Source organism: Cololabis saira, chromosome 17 (assembly GCF_033807715.1).
Source record: "Cololabis saira isolate AMF1-May2022 chromosome 17, fColSai1.1, whole genome shotgun sequence".
NCBI lineage: Eukaryota > Metazoa > Chordata > Actinopteri > Beloniformes > Belonidae > Cololabis > Cololabis saira.
Window position 1 is genome coordinate 35,213,110 of NC_084603.1, and position 22,979 is coordinate 35,236,088.

The following is a 22,979-nucleotide window of genomic DNA, read 5'->3' on the forward strand; positions in this document are numbered from 1 at the left end:
AGTTGTTAAATAAGTTTTTCTAGCTGCACTAAAATTCCTTATGGACACATCCTTACAGCCTGTCCTAACTGCACGCGAGCGTCCGACTATCGCGTTGCACTGCGTGGCATCAGACGCTCTCTGTCCACACTGAAAGCGTTATGGGCCCCCACGTTATTTTGATTGACAGCTGAAACTCGCCTGTTAAGGCTGATTTATGGTTCCGCGTTACACCAACGCAGAGCCTACGGCGTAGGTTACGGCGTCGATTTAACGCGGAACCATAAATCAGGCTTTACTCACAGCACTACCCGTCCGTGCGCTCCTGAAAGAAACTCCTAAAAGAACTCCTAAAATAGTAAAGAGATAAGTAAAAGATGGGTGAGTACTTGTTATCTTCCTACGTTTGTACTTTATAAACAGAAAACAAGCTTGATATTGTGATATTTAAATGTTCTTCTATTTTTTTCCTGTCGCTCGTGTTGAAAGCCGGTTGAAAGCGCCGTAGGAAACGGTCATGATGAGGAACGGCTGATCCAGTTAGTTGAAATGAGAAGTTGTCTCTATGATTCCTCCCCATTTCACTACAAAAACCTCAATAAAGTGGCAGAAAAAAATATTATCTTAAGGTCGGAAGGTGGCTCAGTTGGTAGAGCGTTTGCCCATGAACCTGAAGGTCAGTGGTTCCAACCCTAGTTCCTCCTGTGTTCCACCAAAGTGTCCTTGGGCAAGACACTGAATCCCCCAGTTGCTCCCGGTTGTCAGGCCAGCGTCGTTGTGTATGGCAGCTCCGCCGACAACCGGTGTGTGTGAATGTGTGCGTGTGTGGGTGAACGTCTACAGCGCTTTGGGGCTGTAGGAGCACAGCTGGAAAACGCTATATAAGTGTAAGCCATTTACCATTTTATTATCTTATCCCATTATCTTATTCTTATTTCTTATAATTATATTTCTTTACCAGAAATTACATACAATGTAGCCAGGTATCATAGAGATAACTTCGCATTTCAACTAACTGGATCAGCCGTTCCTCATCCGTGACCGTTTCCTACAGCGCTTTCAACCGGCTTTCAACGCGAGTGACAGGAAGGAAATAGAAGCAGAGCATCCAACAAATGTTCAGCTCAAAATGGCGCAGCGCTGCGGCCAGTTAGGACAGTCCAATAGAAAATAAAGCAATGGAATTGATTTTGTCGTTGACGCTCGCTCGCGTCGCATGCAGTTAGGACACGGTTTAATGAACACTGGCCTTCAAAACCTAACAAAATAAAAAGTCCCCAGGTGATTTCTGGAGGCAACTTTCACAACCTGATTTTCCAGCCACCAAGCTCAACGAATGTAAAATCAGTGAGCAGTTATCCAATCTGCACTCAATCTTTCTATACGAGGGGTGGCAGCCTAGTGGCTGCAGAACTGGGCTCTACCTTGACCAAATCTCTCCGAGAGCCGGTCCCGGTCCGGCGCTCCCATGTAGCCGTGATGAGAAGTGATGGTTTTGTCATTGACGGGGTTTCCCATGATAGCCACCAAGGACGGGCACAGTTGTTTCCTGGGAGAAACATTGGAAATTGTTAGTATTCTAATAATAATAATAAACTATTATTGACTGGAATAGTGACTTTATCAGTCCTTGGACTAATGTCTCTGCGTTGGTCCTTCGTTGCTACCGGTCCAGTTCTCATCAGTGTCAGGGGTTTTCCTCTCCACAGTCACCTCACTGCAAAAACTCAAAATCTTAACAAGAATATTTGTCTTATTTCTAGTTAAAATGTCTCATTTTTAGTAAAATAAATCTAATTACACTTAAAACAAGACTCATCACTGGAAAAAAACAACAATTTTCACCTGTTTCAAGTAGATTTTCACTTAAAATAAGTAGAAAAATCTGCCAGTGGAACAAGATTTTTTTGCTTGTAATGAGAAGATAAATCTTGTTCCAGTGGCAGATTTTTCTACTTATTTCAAGTGAAAATTTACTTAAAACAGGTGAAAATTGTCAAATAACAGGTTATTTTTCTGGTAATGACTCTTGTTTTAAGTGTAATTAGATTGTTTAACTAAAAATGAGACATTTTAACTAGAAATAAGACAAATATTCCTGGTAAGATTTTGAGTTTTTGCAGTGCTCATACTTGAATGAACACATCTGTGCTGCTCCTCAGCTGGTTTGTTTATGAACTGCTCTTACATACACTTTGAATCTGAACTCTAGTGGATTACATGGGATGAACAGATTTACTGTACATTGATCTGGAAGATAATTGGAGAGAACTGGACTGTTCTGAACTGGTTCATTGAGATGACTTTTGTCGTGAACTGGCGCCAAAAACAGTTGTATAACCATGAATTTCAGTAAGTTTGGTTGTGTGAGCAGAGCAAAACGCCGCGCCATTAACAGCTTGATACCCTGTGTACCAAATCAAACAGTGTTGTGTGATTATGTTTGCCCAGCTGCTTCAATCGAGTGGCAGCTTGTGAAGAATAATAAATGCGTTCAAGTCTTACCACACAAGGTCGGTGAAACCTCTGGACAGATGCATTGTGGGAGGGCAACTGCTGAGCATGGAAAGGATACACTCCAGGTAGAGCAGCTGCAGGAGCTGATTATCACTGAGAAAGTGAAAATGCACAAATGAGGAAAGCTTTTTCATATCCCAAATGTCAGACTTGCTTGGTCAATTAAAGCCACTCCATGTAGAAATATCACTTCTGACCTGGTGGGGGCTGGACTGTGAGTGTCTAACAAAACGCACCTCTGGAAGGACAGACCGCTCACCCAGGACGTGCTGGACCGTCCCCGCGCATTAGTTTGTGTCCTGAGAAGAGCTTTTGTGGGCTCGGCAGGTCTGTATGACCCCATGTGGTCAGAAGTGGTAATGCTACACAGAGCGGCTCTATGACGTTATTAAATAATATTCACTTATCTTCAGATAAATCAAGATACAGATTAAAGGAACCCCCCCCCCCCCCCCCAATTCGTCTTTTATTGTTACTTAGATGAAGATCAGATCACATTTTATGGTAAATTTACATTCAGGGTTTCACACTTTCCAGCCGTTTAAAACAGTGCACCACTATTTTTGGAATTCCTGATGCCTCACTTGCACTAAATTCTTTATAAAAGGACATTATATCTTATACATCCTTACTAGCAAGACGTTATTTACTGTTGCATTGGAAATCTGCTAAATATCCTTCTATTTCCCGGTGGCTTAAAGACACCATGTTTTTCTTAAAACTGGAAAAAACTAAGTATACATTGAGCGGATGTACAGAGTTTTTCCACAAATGGCAACCCTTTATTTCTTATTTTACACATTTAGAGGAAATGACCAACTGAGTGTGTGTCTGTTGTTGTTGTACTTTGGAATGCATGAGTAACCAGTATTATTTGCTGTCATGATGAGCCGTGGGAGGGAGGGCAGTTTGTTAGTTCATTGTTCATTTTTTCACAATTTAACTGTATAATTTCCTATTCTATTTGCTTTTTTGTATTTGAAGTTTTCATGTGTGTGTGTGTATGTATGTATATACTATGTAAGTATATTTTTAGTATACTATGAATGAATGAATGAATCTTATTTTGGCTTGTACACACTTTTTTACAAAACAAGATGAAAAGGTAAAATAAACATTTCTTTTGCCAAAAAGGTGTAGCTGAAGCCGTAGCTTATAGTGCCAACACTTTTTATCTTATGATCAGCTTAAATATGAGACATTAACATTACTCCGTGGAAACAAACAATGCATAAAGAAGACAAAAATAAATAAGACAAAATATAAAATTGACGTTTCACATTCTAGAATGTTTTTGATAATATACTTTATAAATATAGGGTTTTATATTTATTTACAATATTTTCTTTAAACATTTACTTAAACTTGAAGATTTTTAGGTCGTTGTCACAACTATTCCATATTTCTCTAGCCTTAATTAATGTACATCTCTTTTTAATATTTGTTCTTGTCGTCATCTCAAACATGAGTTTCCCCATCAGGTCATAGCAGGTTTCTTTTATTTGGAACAAATCCTGAATGTAGTTTGGAAGCAGTTTCTGCTGGGCTTTAAAGGCAAATAGAACAGTTTTCTGTTCTACTACTGTATGTCATGGAATCATGGAGTATTATATTTAATAAAGAGATCATTTGTTGGTTTATAATAGTCATAGATGTACATATGCATATATGGTAAATGGCTTACACTTTCTGTATATAGCGCTTTCCAGCTGTACTCCTACAGCCCCAAACGCTTTACACTGTAGACGTTCACCCACACACACACACATTCACACACCAGTTGTCGGCCACACAACGGCGCTGGCCTGAGAACCGGGAGCAACCGGGGGATTCAGTGTCTTGCCCAAGGACACTTTGGTGGACACAGGAGGAACTAGGGTTCGAACCACTGACCTTCAGGTTCATGGGTGAACGCTCTACCAACTGAGCCACCTTCCCCATCTGCCCCATCCCCATATACCGGTATGTATATGTTTAACAGGAAAAATCTTAACTGTGATTCAGAGATTAGAATTGTCTTATGTTTTTTTTCAATAAAAACATTATAAAAAAAACACAGCGCACCGCGTTACCTTTCCACTGACTCCAGTTTTTCACAGAAGACAGTCAGGACAGTCACCACATCGTCACACAGAGCCTGGCTGGTAGGAGAAACATCTGCAACACACGACCAAACAAGGCTGATTCACAACACCCACTTCACTCAATATATGCATGCAGTGATTAAACCGTCATTAACTGTCCAGGTCCGTCTCTAGCCACCTCTTTCCTGTGCAGGGAGGATAATAAATCCACATTCATTTGGAGGGTGTTTTCCGTATACACCGTTTATGTGATTCTTATTTCACAGCATCATTAAAAAAATGCTTTCACTGTGACAGCGTCTCGCTACCAGGAGACTCTTCTTAAAACGGTTCAGACACACAATTCATGAAGTCCACCAGAGACTTCTACGGCCTACTTCACATGCAGACGTCACACTTTTCTCTGAAATATTTCCAGATATCATTCTCTCCTTTACCTAACTCTCAAAGATGAAGAAACTTTGCAACTGTTCATGCAGTGATCAGAAATGACACACAGATATGAAGCATGATGTCAGCAAGGTTATTAAAGCCCTTGAGTTGGTAGTTTTAGTAAGAGGAGCTGCAGACGTGAGAGCAGGCTGTGGCGCTGACGTACCTCGTCTCTGCAGAGGCGGTGCAGTCAGCTCGTCTCCTTCTGCTCCCTGGGGAGGAACACATGACAGATGAGTGTAATGTCTGACGTTCAAGGGCATTTGTGTCCGCAATAACCTGTTGTTTTGAGTTTTTCAAGGAAATGGCAAACTGAAAAAGGTTTGTTCGTTGATCCATCCCTCTGCTCACTTGACTCTGTATTATAGTTTCCTATTTCCATATATGAATTACTGCAATATTGTCTGGTCTGTAACTTATCAACAACATTTCTCAACAAATTACTGATAATCCAAAAAAAGATTCTTAAGAACGATCTCTCAGTCTGGTAGACACCAACCATCTGCACCTCTTTTGATGAAATATTCACTATTATCCATTCATAAACTTAATGTTTTTCACTCATGCTTGTTTGTGCATGTTTATCAATAGAAAACAAGATCTTCCTGTCACTTTCCAGCAGTTTTTATATTTTTTTTATATCCAACTAGATACAGTGGTAATCTTACCCTTCTGTCAAAAGTCAGGTCATGAATTTAATATTACATTTAGATCCAAAACTGTGGAATGACTTGAATGTGTCGCTGAAGTCAACATTATCTTTTACCTCCTTCAGAAAGTTATCAAAAAAACATCTTATTCTGTCTTAACCTTCAATTTCTTTATCTTTAATGTAATCCTGACCTTGTATCCATGTTCTCTTTTACGTTTATATTTATAATTTGTTGTACATTATCTTTGTTACTTCATCCCAGTTGTTGATGGGAGTTGAACTCTGTACAAGCCCTTCGGGCTTCGTTCCCTCCATGCACTGATTCTAAAAGAATTTGTGCTAAATAAATAAATGAAAATAAATTAAATGAAAGATGAATACAGTGTAAAACGTGTGCACATGTGTCATTGATGCGTGTGAGTGTTTCCGGTCTGACCTCCTGTCTGTGTCGCAGCTGCAGCGTCAGGTCTCCCAGGATCTGGCTGAGCGTGGCTCTCACGGCCGTGTTGATGCTGCGCTGGTGACAGCTGGACACGTAGGTCTCGATACACACCTGCATGCACACGCACACACCCATTACCGGGTGACCTTTCCTATGTCTGAATCACAAAAGCAGAGCAGCCATGACGCACAAGGTCTCGAGAAGGCATCACTGAGATTTATTTGAAGTTTCCATGGCGTCAAAGGTTGCTATGGTTACAGACTGAGGAGAAGCAGGGAGGGAAGGGATGTGCCGTCAGTGTTTCAGACCTGATCTTCTGATCAGATTGAAGGTCACGTTGACTTCCATTCATTATGCCTAACCCATACCTTGACCAGCCTAAACTTAATTCACTTAAACCTCAACCAGAAATAACATCCTCCCTCATTAAGACCAGGTTCTGGTTCCTATAGAAACTACTGGTCCCAACAAGGTGGGGGATTAAACCAGAGGACGTCCCCAAGAAGCAATGCAAACAAGAACACACATTCACTCATAAAGCTATAGAAAATGCGAGCTATCAGAGGCTGGCTTTTAAATCCAACATATCCTGTTGCATCTTTAGCGTATCACTAGTTTTAATTTAACATAGTTTCACTTTTAGTTCCTCAATGCACAGCTGTCAACGTGCAGCACACTTTTGGTTGTTACAACAAGCAGCTGGATCCTTTTTTCTTTTAATATACATTTTCATTCCATTTTTTTTTTCATTTTCTTCACCCAGTCACAGACCCAACAGCACATCTATCATCTCCTCCAGGTTCTACATCTTTAGTGTTGTTGTCTTCTTCGTTTAGATCACACAATCAAATACGTCACAGCAGCTTCACTCCAACCTCCTACTCCTGCTCCAGGTGCTGAATTGTTATGGAAAAGAAACTTGGCCGAGTCGAGCCGAGTTAAGATGAGTAGAGCTGAGTAGATGCTAGTGGAAAAGTGCCATAGCTGTGAGATGGCTGCACTACCGGCCGTGCCCAAGCAGCTGGATCCTGTATGAAAATCCAGAGGCCGTGAAGAACATTTACGTCTCCCATTAAACCAGGATGGTTTCCGCACGGATGTTTTACGATCAATATTCATATTTACCGTCTCCACTTGGCATCAAACCAACAGCTTACTAATATGTTAAATAGGAAAAGGAAGTATTTTCTTCCATCTAACCTGGAGAGATACTTCAGGAGACGAGTGTGGTGGGAAAGTTGAAATACAATTTCGTGAATAAAGTTGAAATTGTACTTCAACATTAATCTCGACATTTCGACTTTTTTCTCAACATTTCGACTTTTTTCTCGAAGTGCATAATGAATAGAAAAATCTTCCTGCTCTAAAATATTATTTTTATTTTTCTCCTGCCTGGCCCTAATACTCTTCAGTAATCTTTTCATAGAACTGGTGATATAATTAGAGATAGTGAACACAAATGTTTGAGTGTCCATGTGTGCTGCCAGTCCCGACACAACAACCTGCACCGAGCTGCTGATAACGTAGCACTGCCGACGACGTTTCCAGGGCCGGAGTTACGGCCCGGCTCAGACAGAAGCACAAACACCAGATGGCCAGGCCCGGTGGCACAGAGCCCATTAACACATCAGGTCGTCCAGGTTTTTATGAGCTGTTAATGGAAACTAAACAGCTCCTGCTCACAGGAGCCGTCACCACCGCCGAGGGAAGCCATGTTAAAATTAAATAGTCTGCACAGTAAATAGGAGAGCAGGAAACCTCCACAGAGAGGAGAAGTTACAGAACGTGGGGCTGTTTTGTACAAAATGAAACATTTTTAAAACTTTCTGAACAAGCAGAAGAAGATGCCGATGCAGAAGTACGAGATAGAAACCTTTCAGAGAGTCACTTTCTAAAAGACGGGAAGGCTCCTTCCAGAAAAGGGGACTTAAGATGCATAATTTCGCCTCTGTTAAGGAACAACAGGTCAGAATTTTACTTTGCAGACGTATATCAAGGCAAGGCAAGTTTATTTGTTTAGCACAATTCAACATAAGGTAATTCAAAGTGCTTTACATCAACATTAAAAGCGGCAAGACCCACTAAACAATAAATGGAAGCCTTTTTCTTTGTTTGCATCCTAGCTTTCTGAATAATGGATCAGATTGCAACATGTCAAGGCCTGCTGCTGAGCGTAGGAGGAAAAAAGGAGGAAAGAAGCTTTTCCTGATTCTTTGTGCAGCTTTTCCTCTCAAAGAAGGCTTGCCGTCATCGGTCACTGGGAGATGGCGACAGCCCAGTCAATATTGAGTCTATTTTGTAGGTAAAAGTAATTACTGGTTAACGGTATAAGTGAACAGGGGGCGCACACGGGTGGATGCCGACATTTAAAAGCTCATTAAAGCTCATTTAGCTGTTAAAGAAAACAACTGGGTTCCATTCACACAGTGACTGCTGTTTCAAAGACGGTTTCATCTTGAACATTTTCTGCATCAGAAAACAGTGCAGACGGGAGCTACAGTATGTGACGTTACGTGACTCGTGTTTCCAAGGGGACCTGGAATGTCTTCATCTCTACACTGAACCCAACAACTGTGACTGCCGCACTTGATAGCACACCGCTGCACATTTCTGGCTACTTCTGCTTCATCGTTTTCAAGATGGACAGAACTGCACCAATGGCTATGGTTACTCAACATAAAAAAAAAAGTTAAAAGTTAAAAAGTAAGGGCAGTAGAGTACAGCAGGTACACATCTCATTCTTACAATGGCAGGAATTACGTTTCGTTGCGTTTTGAGGGTATATGTTTGGATATCATTTTGGTTCTTTAACGGACCAGCCCCCACTTAGGATAAGAAAATAATGACATTAAGTGTTTCCTACTTTTTTTTTTTTTTGATAAGTCCCCTTCATCATGAAGTAGGGTAGGAATATTATTTAAATATTTAATTATTATTTCAGAGTCATTGATATGACAGATATGGTAGTACTATCTGGTATTTTCAATTAGTGCAATGAGTAGAATTTTAGTTAGTATATCTGGCATGATTATAGCACTATGAAATATGTTTTGGTGTGTATTGACTGACTTAATTTATTTATTTATTTTTTTTGGAAGTTGAGTTGTGGGGGTTTGTGTTCTATGTATGTAAGGTATACCCCTCTTTTTGTGGTTGAAAATATAAAAATACAATAAAAAAAATAAAAAATGACGTTTCTATACAGTCAAAACGTACAAAAACCGGGTCAAATACAGTATTACAAAGGAATCTGTAACAATTTGTTCGATGAATTAAACCAATTTGACAATTCTATGCCACAATACCTGTTTCCAGGTCTCATTTCACACAACTGACGAGAATCTGTGCCGATTCGTGCGGTGAATTAAACCAATTTGACAATTCCACGTCACAATGCCTGCATTCAGGGCTTATCCATAACTTTGCGCGGTTTTCAAAAATCATAAGTATTTAATTTAAGAGTATGCTTAAATAACAAATAAAATGAAATAAAATTATACGAAAAAAGGTCAAATAATATCCCTTTGACATCTAGTATTTATAATCATCAGCTCATCAATTACAAAGTTATCCATAGATTTTATTTATCACCAAGAAAATGCAGTCAACTTAGAATAACCACAAGCCCAGTCTGTTCTTTATGTTATTTGAATGTAATTGGTACATGTACCCATATGACGGATTCAGTGGTCATTATAATAGCTGAGCATCCTCCTTTGATACATTTTATACTGTTACAAGTAGATGTTTGAAATGTTGATGCTCTTCTTGAATATTGTTTGAAATATTTTTTTTTCTTTCATTGTTATCCTACCTCACATGGGCTAAAATTATTTTGAAAATCAATAAAAAGTTGGTCATAAAAAAAAAGGTCAAATAATAGAAAGCACATGTTGTTAAAAGTAAGGGCAGTAGATCCAGCAGGTAAGTATTTAATTTAAGAGTAGCTTCAGTAAACAGTAATGTTTTTAGGCCTGATTTAAAGGATCTACAGTTGCAGCAGACCTCAGGTCTACAGGAAGTTTGTTCCACCGGTGAGGAGCAGAATAACTGAACGCTGCTGAACCTTGCTTGGTTCTGGTTCTTAGGAAACACAATTATCAGTTCAATACATCCTCCAATTGTCTCTCTCACTGTGGCACATGACTACACTGGTTGGTTTAGGAAGGTAACCAACAACAGTGTTCAAACAGGTTCCTCACCACAAAACAGAATAAATAAGAGACGTAGGCTGCACAATCTGACTGAGCCAGAGTCTCTGAGTCACAGTCAGAGTAAGCAACTCTCCTGAGGGGTTTGATCACTATGAACGGGGGTCAAAACCGCGACACACGGGACCTTTAAGTTGATGGACTCTTTGTCCCTGATTAAAAACTAATGCAAGATCATTTGGTGGACTTAAAATCTAGAAAGTGTGATAACTTTTAACAGTGTAACTGAAGTACCTGAGCAATCCGCAGGATGGAGTCTCCGTTGATGTCGAAGTTTGGTGAGTAGGTGATGCACAGCAGGACCTGCACACACACACCACAGGTGCACTTAAAACCTTAAAACCTGCTATAACTGCTTCTATTGTTCCGTATAATAAGGGGGAGATAATATTAATGGGAACACCTCACAGGCACAGGTACATTAGCGTTCTATTTAATAAAGTCATTTAAATTACCAGCACTTTGACAAAGCTGGTCCATTTTACGCTCAGCACCCATCAGCAGTTCAGAAAAGGGGACCCTTATAGGACTTTTCAAAGAAACCGTTGTACTATATATAAAGTTGCATCAAAGCTCCATCCCCCATCAGGGCTACAAAGAAACTTATTTTTACATTTTTTTTTAGACGTCAGCCTGCACTGCAAAAACTCAAAATCTTAACAAAAATATTTGTCTTATTTTTAGTTAAATGTCTCATTTTTAGTCAAAAGAAAAATCTCATTACACTTAAAACAAGACTCCTCACTGGAAAAAACAACAATTTTCACCTGTTCCAAGTAGATTTTCACTAAAAATAAGTAGAAAAATCTGCCAGTGGAAAAAGATTTTTTTGCTTGTAATGAGAAGATAAATCTTGTCCCACTGCCAGATTTTTCTACTTATTTCAAGTGAAAATTTACTTGAAACAGGTGAAAATTGTCAAATAAGTTATTTTTCTGGTAATGACTCTTGTTTTAAGTGTAATGAGATTTTTTGTCTAAAAATTAGACATTTTAACTAGAAATAAGACAATATTCCTGATAAGATTTTGAGTTTTTGCAGTGTGGTCTACGACAGGGAAAACAATTATTTGAAGAAACACATTGTGGTTTTTAACGACTTAGATCATGATTTCCTCCTCTTTAAACCACCACGTCCGTGCAGCCCTGGTTTTACCTTCATGACCTCCACCTGCAGGTCTTCATGGAGGGATGGGGTGACTCTGATGGCCTCCAACATCTGGCTGAGCAGCTGTTTCTCCATCACCTCCACCATGACGCCGCCCACAAACCTGTCGTCACACAGGAGCTTCTGCACAGACAGAGGGAGAGTTGCAGTTGCTGCTTCATGTGAAGCAATAGCATTTGAGCGTCATGAACGTCACTTGAGTTGGATCCTTCAGTACCTGCATGCCGGCCAGTGCAGTCTGTCCCAGTTTGGTGTTCTTTGACTCCAGGGCCATCTGCAGAGGCAGCAGACACCGCTCTCTGGAGACAAACACAAAACAGCGATGCAAGTGGATGTCCAACAATTCAAGGAACGTTTTTTCCTTGTTTAATTATCCTCCTTCCCCTTTAATGCTTTGAGGGAAATGATGATAAATATATGGAATGCTGAAACAGTCCAAATTAAATAAATAAATAATTAACTAAATCATTGAATAAATGTACAATGAAATAAATAAAATTGGAAATACATAAATATATAATTAATTTAATATACAATTAAATACTCAAATGTATCATTAACTAATTAAATGGTGAATATATTTCATTGGATATACATTCATCAAAGTGACAGTTTAAATAAATTCATGATGTGTTTCAGCCAATGCAAGAATCATAAAATTAAATATATATCCAATGAAATATTCAAAATGTAATTATTTAATGACACATTTGATTATTTAATTGTATATTAAATAAATTATATATTTATGTATTTCCAACTTTATTGATTTCATTGTACATTAACTTAATGATTGAATTAATTAATTATTTATCTAATTTTCACTGTTTCAGCATTCCATAGATTTAATTATTTAATGACACGTTTAATTATTTAATTGTATATTAGATAAATTATATATTTATGAATTTCCAATTCTATTTATTTCATTGTACATTTATTTAATGATTGAATTAATTAATTAATTATTTATTTAATTTTGACTGTTTCAGGCTTCCATAAAATGTGGTTGATGAAGCTTGATTTCAAACTTCAACAGCCTCTGAAACCATATGTGAACAATCATTTAAAACCTAAAGCTCCTGCTGACTTTTCATTTACCGTTCATAGAGATTAGAGCTTCATGCGTTAGCGACTGACTGAGTTCGGGCTTCGTGTGTGGCTGAGCGGCTGTTCAGTAATTGAAGTCATGAAATATTTTCCTCATGATCACAACGGCAGAGAAACATTAAACTGCTCGTACAAAAACATTATCATCAAGATTCTATCCAACAATCGCTGATGAACAAGAGCGATGAATCTCTGATGAATGAATAATTCATGGCGCGCTGAGCTTTCAGGATTTATGACGCCAGCCTCACATCCAGCAGCAGCAGCGCAGGCAGCTGTCCGTTCACTTTACATTTAATACATCAAAACACAACACTGGAGCATCAAAAAGTACGGTGGGAATGACAAAGGGGAAAGTACAGGGCTTTTAATACAAATCCAGAGTCCCTTTTTGGAGAAAAACATGAAGATGTTTGGCTACATTTGATCTCACCAGAGGCTTTTTCCACATAATTAAATGAATCAATTCATATCACAGGAAAACGTCCTCGATTACAGCTCAATAAAAAGCCAAACGGCTCACAAAAACTAGAGATGCCCCCGAAAGTCTTAAAAAACATACTCTATATCATGTTAAAGAAAATACTGTTGGTACTTATTGAAACTGTTGGTAAATAACAGATTTTCTCTTGTGTATTTGAAATACTAAAGTAAATAAAATAAATAAAAAAAACTGCAAATGAACGTGATCTATCAGAAAACCAATGAACCACCAGCTGCTGGATCTGAGCATTAATGAGACAGCAGCAGCTCAGCATCCAGAAATCCCTTACCCCGCCTTTAAAAACATTTGCAGGTTAAATATTTGAAATAAAAGTTCCAAAACAATAACAACTACAATTAAATAATAGTGATGTTTAAATAGTTCCTCTTATGTGAAAGCTTGTACTCCGTGTTCCGCTTTAATATTTGCATTATCAGCCCAGGAATTGTTGGATCATTTACATCTATTCAAATCATAAAACAGTAATTTGTTAACACGACCTTACTATGTGTATAATGTGTGAGTTGTGCGGTGCGTGTGTGTGTGTGTGTGTGTGTGTGTGTGTGAGTGAGTGAGTGAAAGTAACTTCTGTGAAGAATTTCACATGCCCCAATAAACAGTTTTAACTTTTTGAAATTTTTGACATTGCTACAAATGTAATACAATTCATGCTAATTTTTTTGAACGTCAATAAAAGCCCTTGAGGGTGATAGGAGTGGATAACTTACACACACTAATCCAGGTTTTGTGAAAAATCTAAGTTGAGTTCGAGGGCCATCCAACCCACTGTAAGTTAGGTTTAGTTAAAAATAGGGATGCCCCGATACCGATACCATATCGGGGCCGATACTGCTCTCGTATACTCGTACTCGGAAAAATTCTCATTGTTCATTGTTGTTGTAGTTACTGATTAGTGACTCTAGGGGGAGATGTTGAGCTGCAGTCAGCGTGGTGATGAGAAGAGAGTGATACATGAGTGAGACTGGCAGCTCCGTTTCAGGCAAAATAGCAACAATTTATGCAGCGGGACGTCAGCAGTGTGGACATATTTCAGAATAAGGGACGACGACAGAAGCAAGGCAGACTGAAGCTACTGCTGCTAAGGTGTCAAGAGGAGGGAAGGAGAATACGTCGTTTAATACCAGCAACTGGATAAAACATCTGAAGACGCATCATAAAGCTGAGTATACGGAGTTTGCTAACGCTACTGCAAGAACACAACAGCCAACATTAGCTCAGGTAAAACTGACGTTATCTAGCGCTGGATGAGCAGCCACTGTCATCTGGAGAAGACGAAAGATTTCACCGTCTTCTCGACGCACTCGAGCCGCGATATGATGTTTCATTGATATGTTATATGTTTGATATTTTCTTAAATGTGAAGACAGTGCCACTGTGGAGACTTTTTATTTACACAGAAAGATTTTTTTTTTTTTTTTTTAAATAGAGTCATTCTACTCATTTTATTTATTTTTATTGAATTTATCTGTTGAAAATAAAACCTGTCTTCCAATTCATTGTTTTTTTCATTGCATTTTTAGCCTAGTTATTTTTGTGGTAGAAGTATCGTATCGGTACTCAGTATCGGCAAGTACACAAATTAAAATACTCGTACTCCTTACTTGTACTCAGTGTGAAAAAAATGGTATCGTGGCATCCCTAGTTAAAAGGTAATGATGACCAAGTACAATATACATTGATGGGGTTTATCCACCCCATAACTGCTATTTAAAAGGAATTTAAAAAAAAAGAAAAGAAAACCAGAAAATCTGTATTTGTCCAACTCACTCCCCTTGGGAAATATCTGTCTTGTGAAATGGGTTTGGTACCATTCCTGTTCAGAGCCATTTTCACAAACACCATTTACCAATCAGATCACAGTAGGGTGGAGTTGGACTTTAATTCTTACAGGAGCATCCAACACCCACCTCTCCAAACAACCTGCATGGAAACACTAACAAGAGCTGGATCCATTTGTTCTGTAAAACCAACAACAGTCATTCCCCAACGTTCCAACTCAACTGCGTTCCGTTTCTTCACTAGTCTGGATGTCACTCTGGCCACTTCACATGCTTCATTTCTCTGATTGGTTGTATGTACATCCAGTCACAACCAGAAGTACTTTCTTCTGCGTACGTTGGAACCGTCCCCTCGTTATCCAAAATGAATCCAGAGGAAGCAGGCTAGTTTGTGTATTGAAGAGGAATAGAGCTATAAGGTTGGAGCCTTGACTGTGGCAGCGCAACATTTCAGAGCTGTGGTCAAACAAAACTATGACATCTTCAGGAGCAAAGTTCAAATTAAACCTGAATTGTTCAACTTACCGAAGTTGTGAAGCGGAAATCTTGGCTGAGCTGTTCTGAGACGCCAGCGTGTCTGTGGTTAAATTGATAAAAGAGAGGGAAACATCGTGATTAATAACCTTTATCAGACACGCTTATTCAGGTCAACCTAACAAGATTATATTACACTATTTGGACCATTCCTTTCTTTCACATATTACACAGCTTTCTGCACATGAAAATGGACTCCAGAGATACAATGCCTGATTCCACGACAAACGTTTCCCTCAGAAACCGATGTTCTTGAGCTTCCTGCAAAACATGGTTTACTTAACAACATCATCACATCTCAACAGATTGCTTGTAGTTTATGACAGTGGATGGCATCCCGCAGATGCCCGCCCTGATTGAGATGCTTGTGACTGAGGAGTGGGGTGGTAGTCTAGTGGCTACAGAGGTGGGCTTGGGTCTGGAATGGCAACCAAGATGAACCACCTTGGGCCCCTGAGCAAGGCCCTATCCCTAATTCCTCGATAGCGTGTGTATCTCAGATGTAAGTCTCTGGATAAAAGCGTCAGCTAAATGACAGTAGTAGTAGTAGTAGCCAATGTGACTTTGGCAAAGCCACTGTCACTTATTTGGGGAGACAGGTGGGTTATGGCCTAATGAAACCCATCGCGGCTAAAGTATATGCCATAGCTGACCTTCCAGTTCCAAAAACTCGTAGAGCTCTACACAGCTTTTTTAGGACTGGAAGGTTATTACCCGGGTTTCTGCTGTAACTTTTCGTCAGTTTTCCCAGCCCTTTACTTCTTTAACAAGTCCGAAATTCGATTTTGTTTGGTCTGCTACTTGTCAGCATGCCTTCGACAACGCCATATCACTCCTTAGTCACGCCCTTGACCTCACAGCTCCCAATTTTATCCGTCCGTTTAGGCTAGAGGTAGATGCCTCTGCCGTGGGAGCTGTCCTGTTGCAGGAATAATCAACAATATTCTACTGAATATAAACTTCAAACTAATCTATATTCACTGCTCTAGTATGCAGATTTAGTTATTCACAGTTAAACAATAACAATCACTTGTTTTTCCTACTCAATCATTTTTTGAGCTAATAAAAAAAAAAGAACAAACATCTATTGTGGTTGTTGTAGACAGTTTTGGTTCAGAGGTGATGGAGTTTGGAGCCGGTAACTCCTCAAGAAGGGGAAAAAACTAAATTGAAAATGACAACAATGTCCCTAAGTGCACTTGGACATTAATGCACATGTATCCACGGTGCTCGCCAACCCCCACTAATATCCTCCCAATATGGTGGCAGTTACAACACATGCTCGTACGTTGACCTCTATAGGGCCGGAGATACTTCGTCTATGGTGACGGACACTAAAACAGAAAAGCCCAAAGAAGAGGAAGAGGATTGAAACCCCTCCTGAAAGATCCAATCACCGCCTGAAGTAAACCTTTCAAAACGCACCCACACTTCAGCATGCACCGACACACATTCGTAAGCGGGCTGGTCCACGTGACCACACTTGGAAAAAGATGGAAAGCACTGTGGCCGTTATTGAAAAGCAACATACATGACTGAAACCACGACAAGTTTAGATGCAAAAAACACAGAATATGTCTGTCTGACATTTCTGAGACAACCTACAGTAGAAACCTTCTGTTCTTTTCACACGAGAACGGGCTGCATGTTTTTCAAAGTTTTACGTACAAAAGCAATGGCTTTGTTCTACATTTTTACAAGAAGTACCTTTGCTTTGTTCAATTTGCTCATTTGTTCAAGGTACAAAACCTACTCACTCATTAAAGACACTTCTCCAAACATTTCAAAGTAGCTTGGGATACAAAAGAGCAAATATAAATTAAATATGGCATTGTGACAATGACTTTCCCATCCAGATTCTAGGTTTCAAGGTCTCCTGTTCTATTTGGACAAGCCAAGCAAGGTTTGTCGTTGTATTGCATGTGTGCATTATTACTGTGTCTGCGTCTGTCTATAAAGGTGGACCTGTGATGGACTGGCGACCTGTCCAGGTGAACCCCTGCCTCTCACCTGTAATGAGCTGGGATCCCGACCCTGCACAGGATAAAACAGGTATAGAAAATGGATGGATGGATAGTGTGTCTGCTAACATGCACAATTATTCCTCCATCAGCACAACCTGAGCCTCATCAGTGCCTGCTGTCTCACACACTTTCACTTGCCAGATCATCCCTAAACTATAAATACTCATTTACTTTTTTTTTTGGTTTGTTTGTGATGTTACCTGAGGCTTACGTGTTAAAAAGGAAAAGTGGAAACTGTTTGCACGCCGTACATCCAGGATACTCCGAGTTATAGTATTCCCAATTACATCCATTAATGACCATCCCCCGAAGAAGCAGTTATGACTCAGCAGAATCTCAGCATTACTGGCATCATGGTCTTTTGTTATTCTTGTTCAACAATGGTCTCAAACTCCTCCTTGTTTTCAAAGTTTCACTGAAGAAAAACACAAGCTGTAAAATGACTAATGTTTGAGCTATTTCTTGCACTACAAACGCCGTCAGGCCCCTACGCCTCAAAGAGACCCCCACGTTGTTGAGTCAGACTCTGAATTCTGTACTTGATGAGAATGAAAATTATTATTACTTATTTGCAGCTAGTTAAGCCCCTGGTAAGTAAACACATACACGCAAACATTTATATTAATAATGGAATGTCGGCTATAACACAAAGTAAGCTACAATGATCGGGAAGCAGCGGCTCGTTTTTGCAGGATAATCTTCTAAAATTAAAAAACATCTTTATTTTGTCTGTATATATTTTATGAAACATGACAGAAAGTCGAATTGTTTCCTTAATCCAGTGTTTTTCAATCCTGGTCCTCGTGGGCCCCTGTCCTGCATGTTTTAGATGTTTCCTGCTTCAGCACACCGTGATAAAAGTACCTGTGTCATCAACAGAGCTGTGCAGACCTTGGTGACAAGTTAATGATGACCTTTAATTAGAATCAGTTGTGTTGGTGCAGGGAAACATCTAAAACATGCAGGACAGGGGCCCACGAGGACCAGGATTGAGAAACACTGCCTTAATCCAACCAATATCGAATTTCTAAAAGCCATATAAACACCTTAGCTGGGTTGTACTCGAACTGAACTGAAGCTCTTGAGATGGAGCTTTTAGTGCCAGATAATGCTCCTAATATGAGTTATTCCGGCACCCACCCTTAGCCGAGCTAGCAACTGCCCGGGGACTCCAGCTTCCAGACGTGACGACACCACGAAAGCCAGAATATCAACACAGTAGAAGAAGAAGAAGAATAACAAAGAAGGAACCGGAAGAACGCCAATGCAAAAGTGCGTGTGGTGCCACCTAGTGTCATGGAGTCAAACGCACCGCACTCAATAATCGATTGTCTTATCGCGCATGTTTACTTTGATTTCTGGGAAACTCCAGTTTAATCCTTACCTAGATTGTTGCAAATAGCTGGATTTAGATGTGCATTTAACTGCACTGAGTGAAATGAGTCATCTGCTTTTAACCCATTACTAGTTAGACTGGGGCAGTGGACTGTCATTTTTCCCAGTGCCCAGGGAGCAATTAGGGTCAAAGGCCTTGCTCAGGGGCCCAAAGTGGTGCACACTACATACATTTTGTTTTCTTAAGTACATGCATCACATGCAGAGGCTTGATTGTTTGTTTAATTGCTTAATTTTGTCAATGCATTGGCTGAAAAGCTTAAATACAGACATTTTTTTTTCCTTTTTTCTTGATGGTCACTAGGGAAAGCTCTGGAAGTTTTCCACTGTGAGTAGAGAAAGTGTTGTGAACAAACAAAAAGTTATTTTATGCTTATCAAATTAGAATCAATAAAAGATAGAAATCTGCAAAACCTCTACAACAACAAAATAAAATTCATGGAGCGACAACAATCAAAACATGAGATGACAAAATGAATCATCATCCTGGTGAGCATGCTCAGTGGCATGAAGCAAACAAACATGAAGAGGTGAAGAATAAAGAGCGCTCAGAGCCTGCAGCTCTGCCTTTGTTGATTCAGATACTACATGGAGGCGTTTCCGCTTGTAAAACAGAATTGGAAATCAGCAAATAAAGATGGACGGACAAATTTCATTGGACTTTAAATAATAAGTAAAATTAAAGCTAAAATAGTCAAATGAAAGATGAAAATGTGTCTGGTAACTGAAGGAAGGTGGGCGTGTTCTAACCCACCGGCAGACTCACTCTTTCTGCTCATTGGTCCATTTTTTTCCAGGATTTATTCTATTCACTTTATGGACCAGGGGTCACATGAGCAGTAAAATTAAATCACAGCACTCCAAGCTGCAATGTTACATAAATGTCACCAAAAAGTCACCAAAAAGCGCTCATGCTGGTGCGGAAAATCAAAACAAAAGACAAACAAACAAGAAGAACCACCTTTGCTACTCGTGTGTTGCTGGCTGTATCCTGTGTCCATAAAATGTATAAAGTAGCTAGCTGGTTTATTATGTCATCTGAAATTGCACTTGCAATTGCAAAATTACACTTACAGATTCTTCCATTTCTTAGTCGGGAAGTGTAATAGATTGGTGCTTCTCCACAGCTCATCTTAAAAGGGCTTTTATCTACCCCATCTTTTTTAAAAGAGGCTCCAGAACCAACTCTGACACAGGGCCTTAGAAAAAGTTAGAGCCCTCTGGCTACCTTTAAAGCTGCTTTCATTCCAGCCACTACTGATTTTGGTTCAGAGACTCTCTCTGTTCCATCATGCTGTCTGCTGTGGCTGCATGAGTTTTCCCACCGCAGTTAGTGTTGTGCAAAAATGGACATGGCTTGTCCAACATTAGCATATTTAGACTGTAAAAGTCTGCCTAGTTGAAGCACTCAATAACAAACACAGATTACTTTGTAATACTGTATTTGACCCGGTCTTTGTACGTTTTGATCATATAGAAACGTAATTCTTGCCATTGTAAGAATGAGATGTACCTGCTGGATCTACTGCCCTTACTTTTTAACAACTTGTGCTTTTTATTATTTTACCTCATTGTATTTGTTATTTACTGTTTAATTGTGCCTTGCCGCTTTTAATGTTGATGTAAAGCACTTTGAATTACCTTGTGTTGAATTGTGTATATATATATGTCTGCAAAGTAAAATTCTGACCTCTTGTTCCTTAACAGAGGCGAAATTATGCATCTTATTATGCATCTTATTTATTTGACCTCTTTTCTTATCTTATATTTTCTTATATTTTATTTCATTGTATTTGTTATTTACTGTTTAATTGTGCTTAACAAGTTTTACCTGAAGCTGTGGATTTACGTGCCCTTTTAGGGGCTTCCTAGTTCTCAGAATAGAATAGACTTTATTGTCATTGTGCTCAGGTAACAACGAGATTGGTTAGGATGTTCCCACCAAAGTGCAAAGGAAGCTATTAAAATAAGAGGAATAAATAAGTACAGTATAAAGCACAGTATAAAAACATAAAAGCAATAAAAACAATGAATGGATAAAGTGCAACAAACTGTGACCCATACATCACTCCCACATCATTCAGAAAATACACCTGTCCTGTTATGTATTGTTGTGTTATGTTATGCTATGTTATGTATTATTTAACAGTCTAATGTAGCTTATTCTACATGCTCAGGTTGAATTTTCAAAATTAAATATAGAAAACATAGAACATGATCCCCTGGAATAAAGAGGCGATAGGTTTTAGCTGCAAGAAAAACTGAAAACATGCTTGTCACCTTAAATTAACTGCCAACTGCAGTCCTGTTTATCTGTAAATGTGTGTGTTTTGGTGCGTGTGTGTGTGTGTGTTCGGTCTTGCAGGACTCACCGCAGGCGCAGCCGCACGCATCGCGCACGCCTTTGTGCCGGTGGCCGGACGCATCTTTCTGGAGCTTTCTCAGGATTTCCTCCATGCCGCCTCCAGGAACAGTTATCTGGGGGAGGAGCCGGGCGGTCGTGCTGGTTCAGGGCCGCAGCATCCCTCTGCCCCCCCGGGGAAGGCGGTGGTTCATCCCCGACCAGCCGATAGTGATGTAAGGCCGACAGCAGCCGGTGCAATAGGAAAAGGAAGGAGGAAGCGTTTATCCGCGGCTCAGCAGCGACGTCACCTCACCCTGGACTACAGCACGTCAGCACCTGCACACACGCTCCCGTGGACGTGTTCTTGCAGTGATTGTCCTCGCCTCCCCTCCGTATGTGGTTATTCCCCTCCGTATGCGGGTTATTCACCCCCGTGTTTGGGTTATTCCCCCCCGGGCTTTGACAGCCGTCCCGGCTCAGCTGATGCTCCGAGCGGAAAGCAGATCCGGCTCCTCCTCCCGTCTCCCTCCGCCCCGCGTCTCCCTCCGCCCTCGCCTCTGCCTCGTCACTGGCTCCCACGCAGAGGTGGCTGTCCCCTCCCATAGACACGTACAGTGTATACCTGTATAATGTCTGTGGTCCCCTTCTACCTGGACACGTTTCCCGCCCACGCAGCAGCATTACAGGACTTTATTATACTGTTGTAGTATACAGGCTCAGAAATACTTTTTTTTTTTTTTTTTTTTACTTTTTAACTTGTCTGCATATTAATAGTTAATACCATGTTGGTAGAAACCTAAGGCATATATATATATATATATATATATATATATATATATATATATATATATATATATGCATTTTTAATATATATTTTAAGTCATATATTTATTTTATTAATACATATACACACATATATATATATAATCTATTTTTTGTATATATTTATTATTAGGCTCAGAAATACGTTTTTTTTACTTTCTAACTTGTCTGCATATATATTAATGGTTAATACCATGTTGGTAAAAACCTAAGGCATATATATATATATATATATATACATGCATTTTTATATATCATATTTATTTTATTAATACATATATATTAGGGGTGTAACGGTATTTGTATTCGTCCCGTCCCGTCACGGTACGGGGGTCAAGGTTCGGTACACGCAGTCATACGGCGAATACGTCTGACTGAGTTAAAAAAAAAAAATAATTAATCATCTTTTTTTTTTCCCTTATAAATATCAAAAGTCACGTTCCATTACAGACCTAAATGTGTGCTAGTCTGTGCATATCAATAAATATATGTGCAATTCATATATCATCACAAATTGTAGGCTATAATAACGATAAAATGTTCTAATTCTTAATTTACAACTGTCCTGAACACATCAGGGCCGTGTGCCAGCGCGGATTGGGAGTAAAGCCTGATTTATGGTTACGCGCATACGCGCAACCTCGCCGTATGCACTGCGTTGGTGTAACGCGGTACCATAAATCAGCCTTAACAGTCACAGCAAAGGAGATTAGCGCTAAAGTTTAAAAGAGGACTAAGCATGTACAAAGTTTTGAATGTTACCCCGTTTTCCACGTTACCTGGATTATTTTGGGTTATGGAAGAGTCAACTACCGTTGGTGAGTCAGTGTAACCTTCTTAAATAATTTCTTAACAGAATGTTGTGGTAGCTTTGACCACCTGCCTATTTGAATGTGATTTGTGTTGTTGTCAACTAGACCGCCGAGTCTATTCTCTGTTATAGAGCTCAGAAATGATGTTATAGACCCTTGTGTCTATATCTA

General features: G+C 39.5%; 1 protein-coding gene across 1 annotated transcript in view; it reads right to left on the minus strand.

Annotated features, from left to right (window-relative positions):
* arfgef3 (ARFGEF family member 3) overlaps positions 1–21,642 on the minus strand; it is an 85,860-nt gene extending 64,218 nt beyond the window's left edge. Inside the window, exons 1-10 of the mRNA XM_061745067.1 lie at positions 21,203–21,642; positions 15,403–15,454; positions 11,702–11,783; positions 11,473–11,607; positions 10,552–10,620; positions 6,101–6,217; positions 5,179–5,224; positions 4,569–4,653; positions 2,485–2,589; positions 1,404–1,528 (exon numbers count right to left, since the gene is read on the minus strand). Of these exons, the coding sequence (XP_061601051.1) occupies positions 1,404–1,528; positions 2,485–2,589; positions 4,569–4,653; positions 5,179–5,224; positions 6,101–6,217; positions 10,552–10,620; positions 11,473–11,607; positions 11,702–11,783; positions 15,403–15,454; positions 21,203–21,287 (901 nt within the window). The 5' untranslated portion in view covers positions 21,288–21,642. The remainder of the gene's footprint in view (positions 1–1,403; positions 1,529–2,484; positions 2,590–4,568; positions 4,654–5,178; positions 5,225–6,100; positions 6,218–10,551; positions 10,621–11,472; positions 11,608–11,701; positions 11,784–15,402; positions 15,455–21,202) is intronic.
* Positions 21,643–22,979: the final 1,337 nt, after the last annotated feature.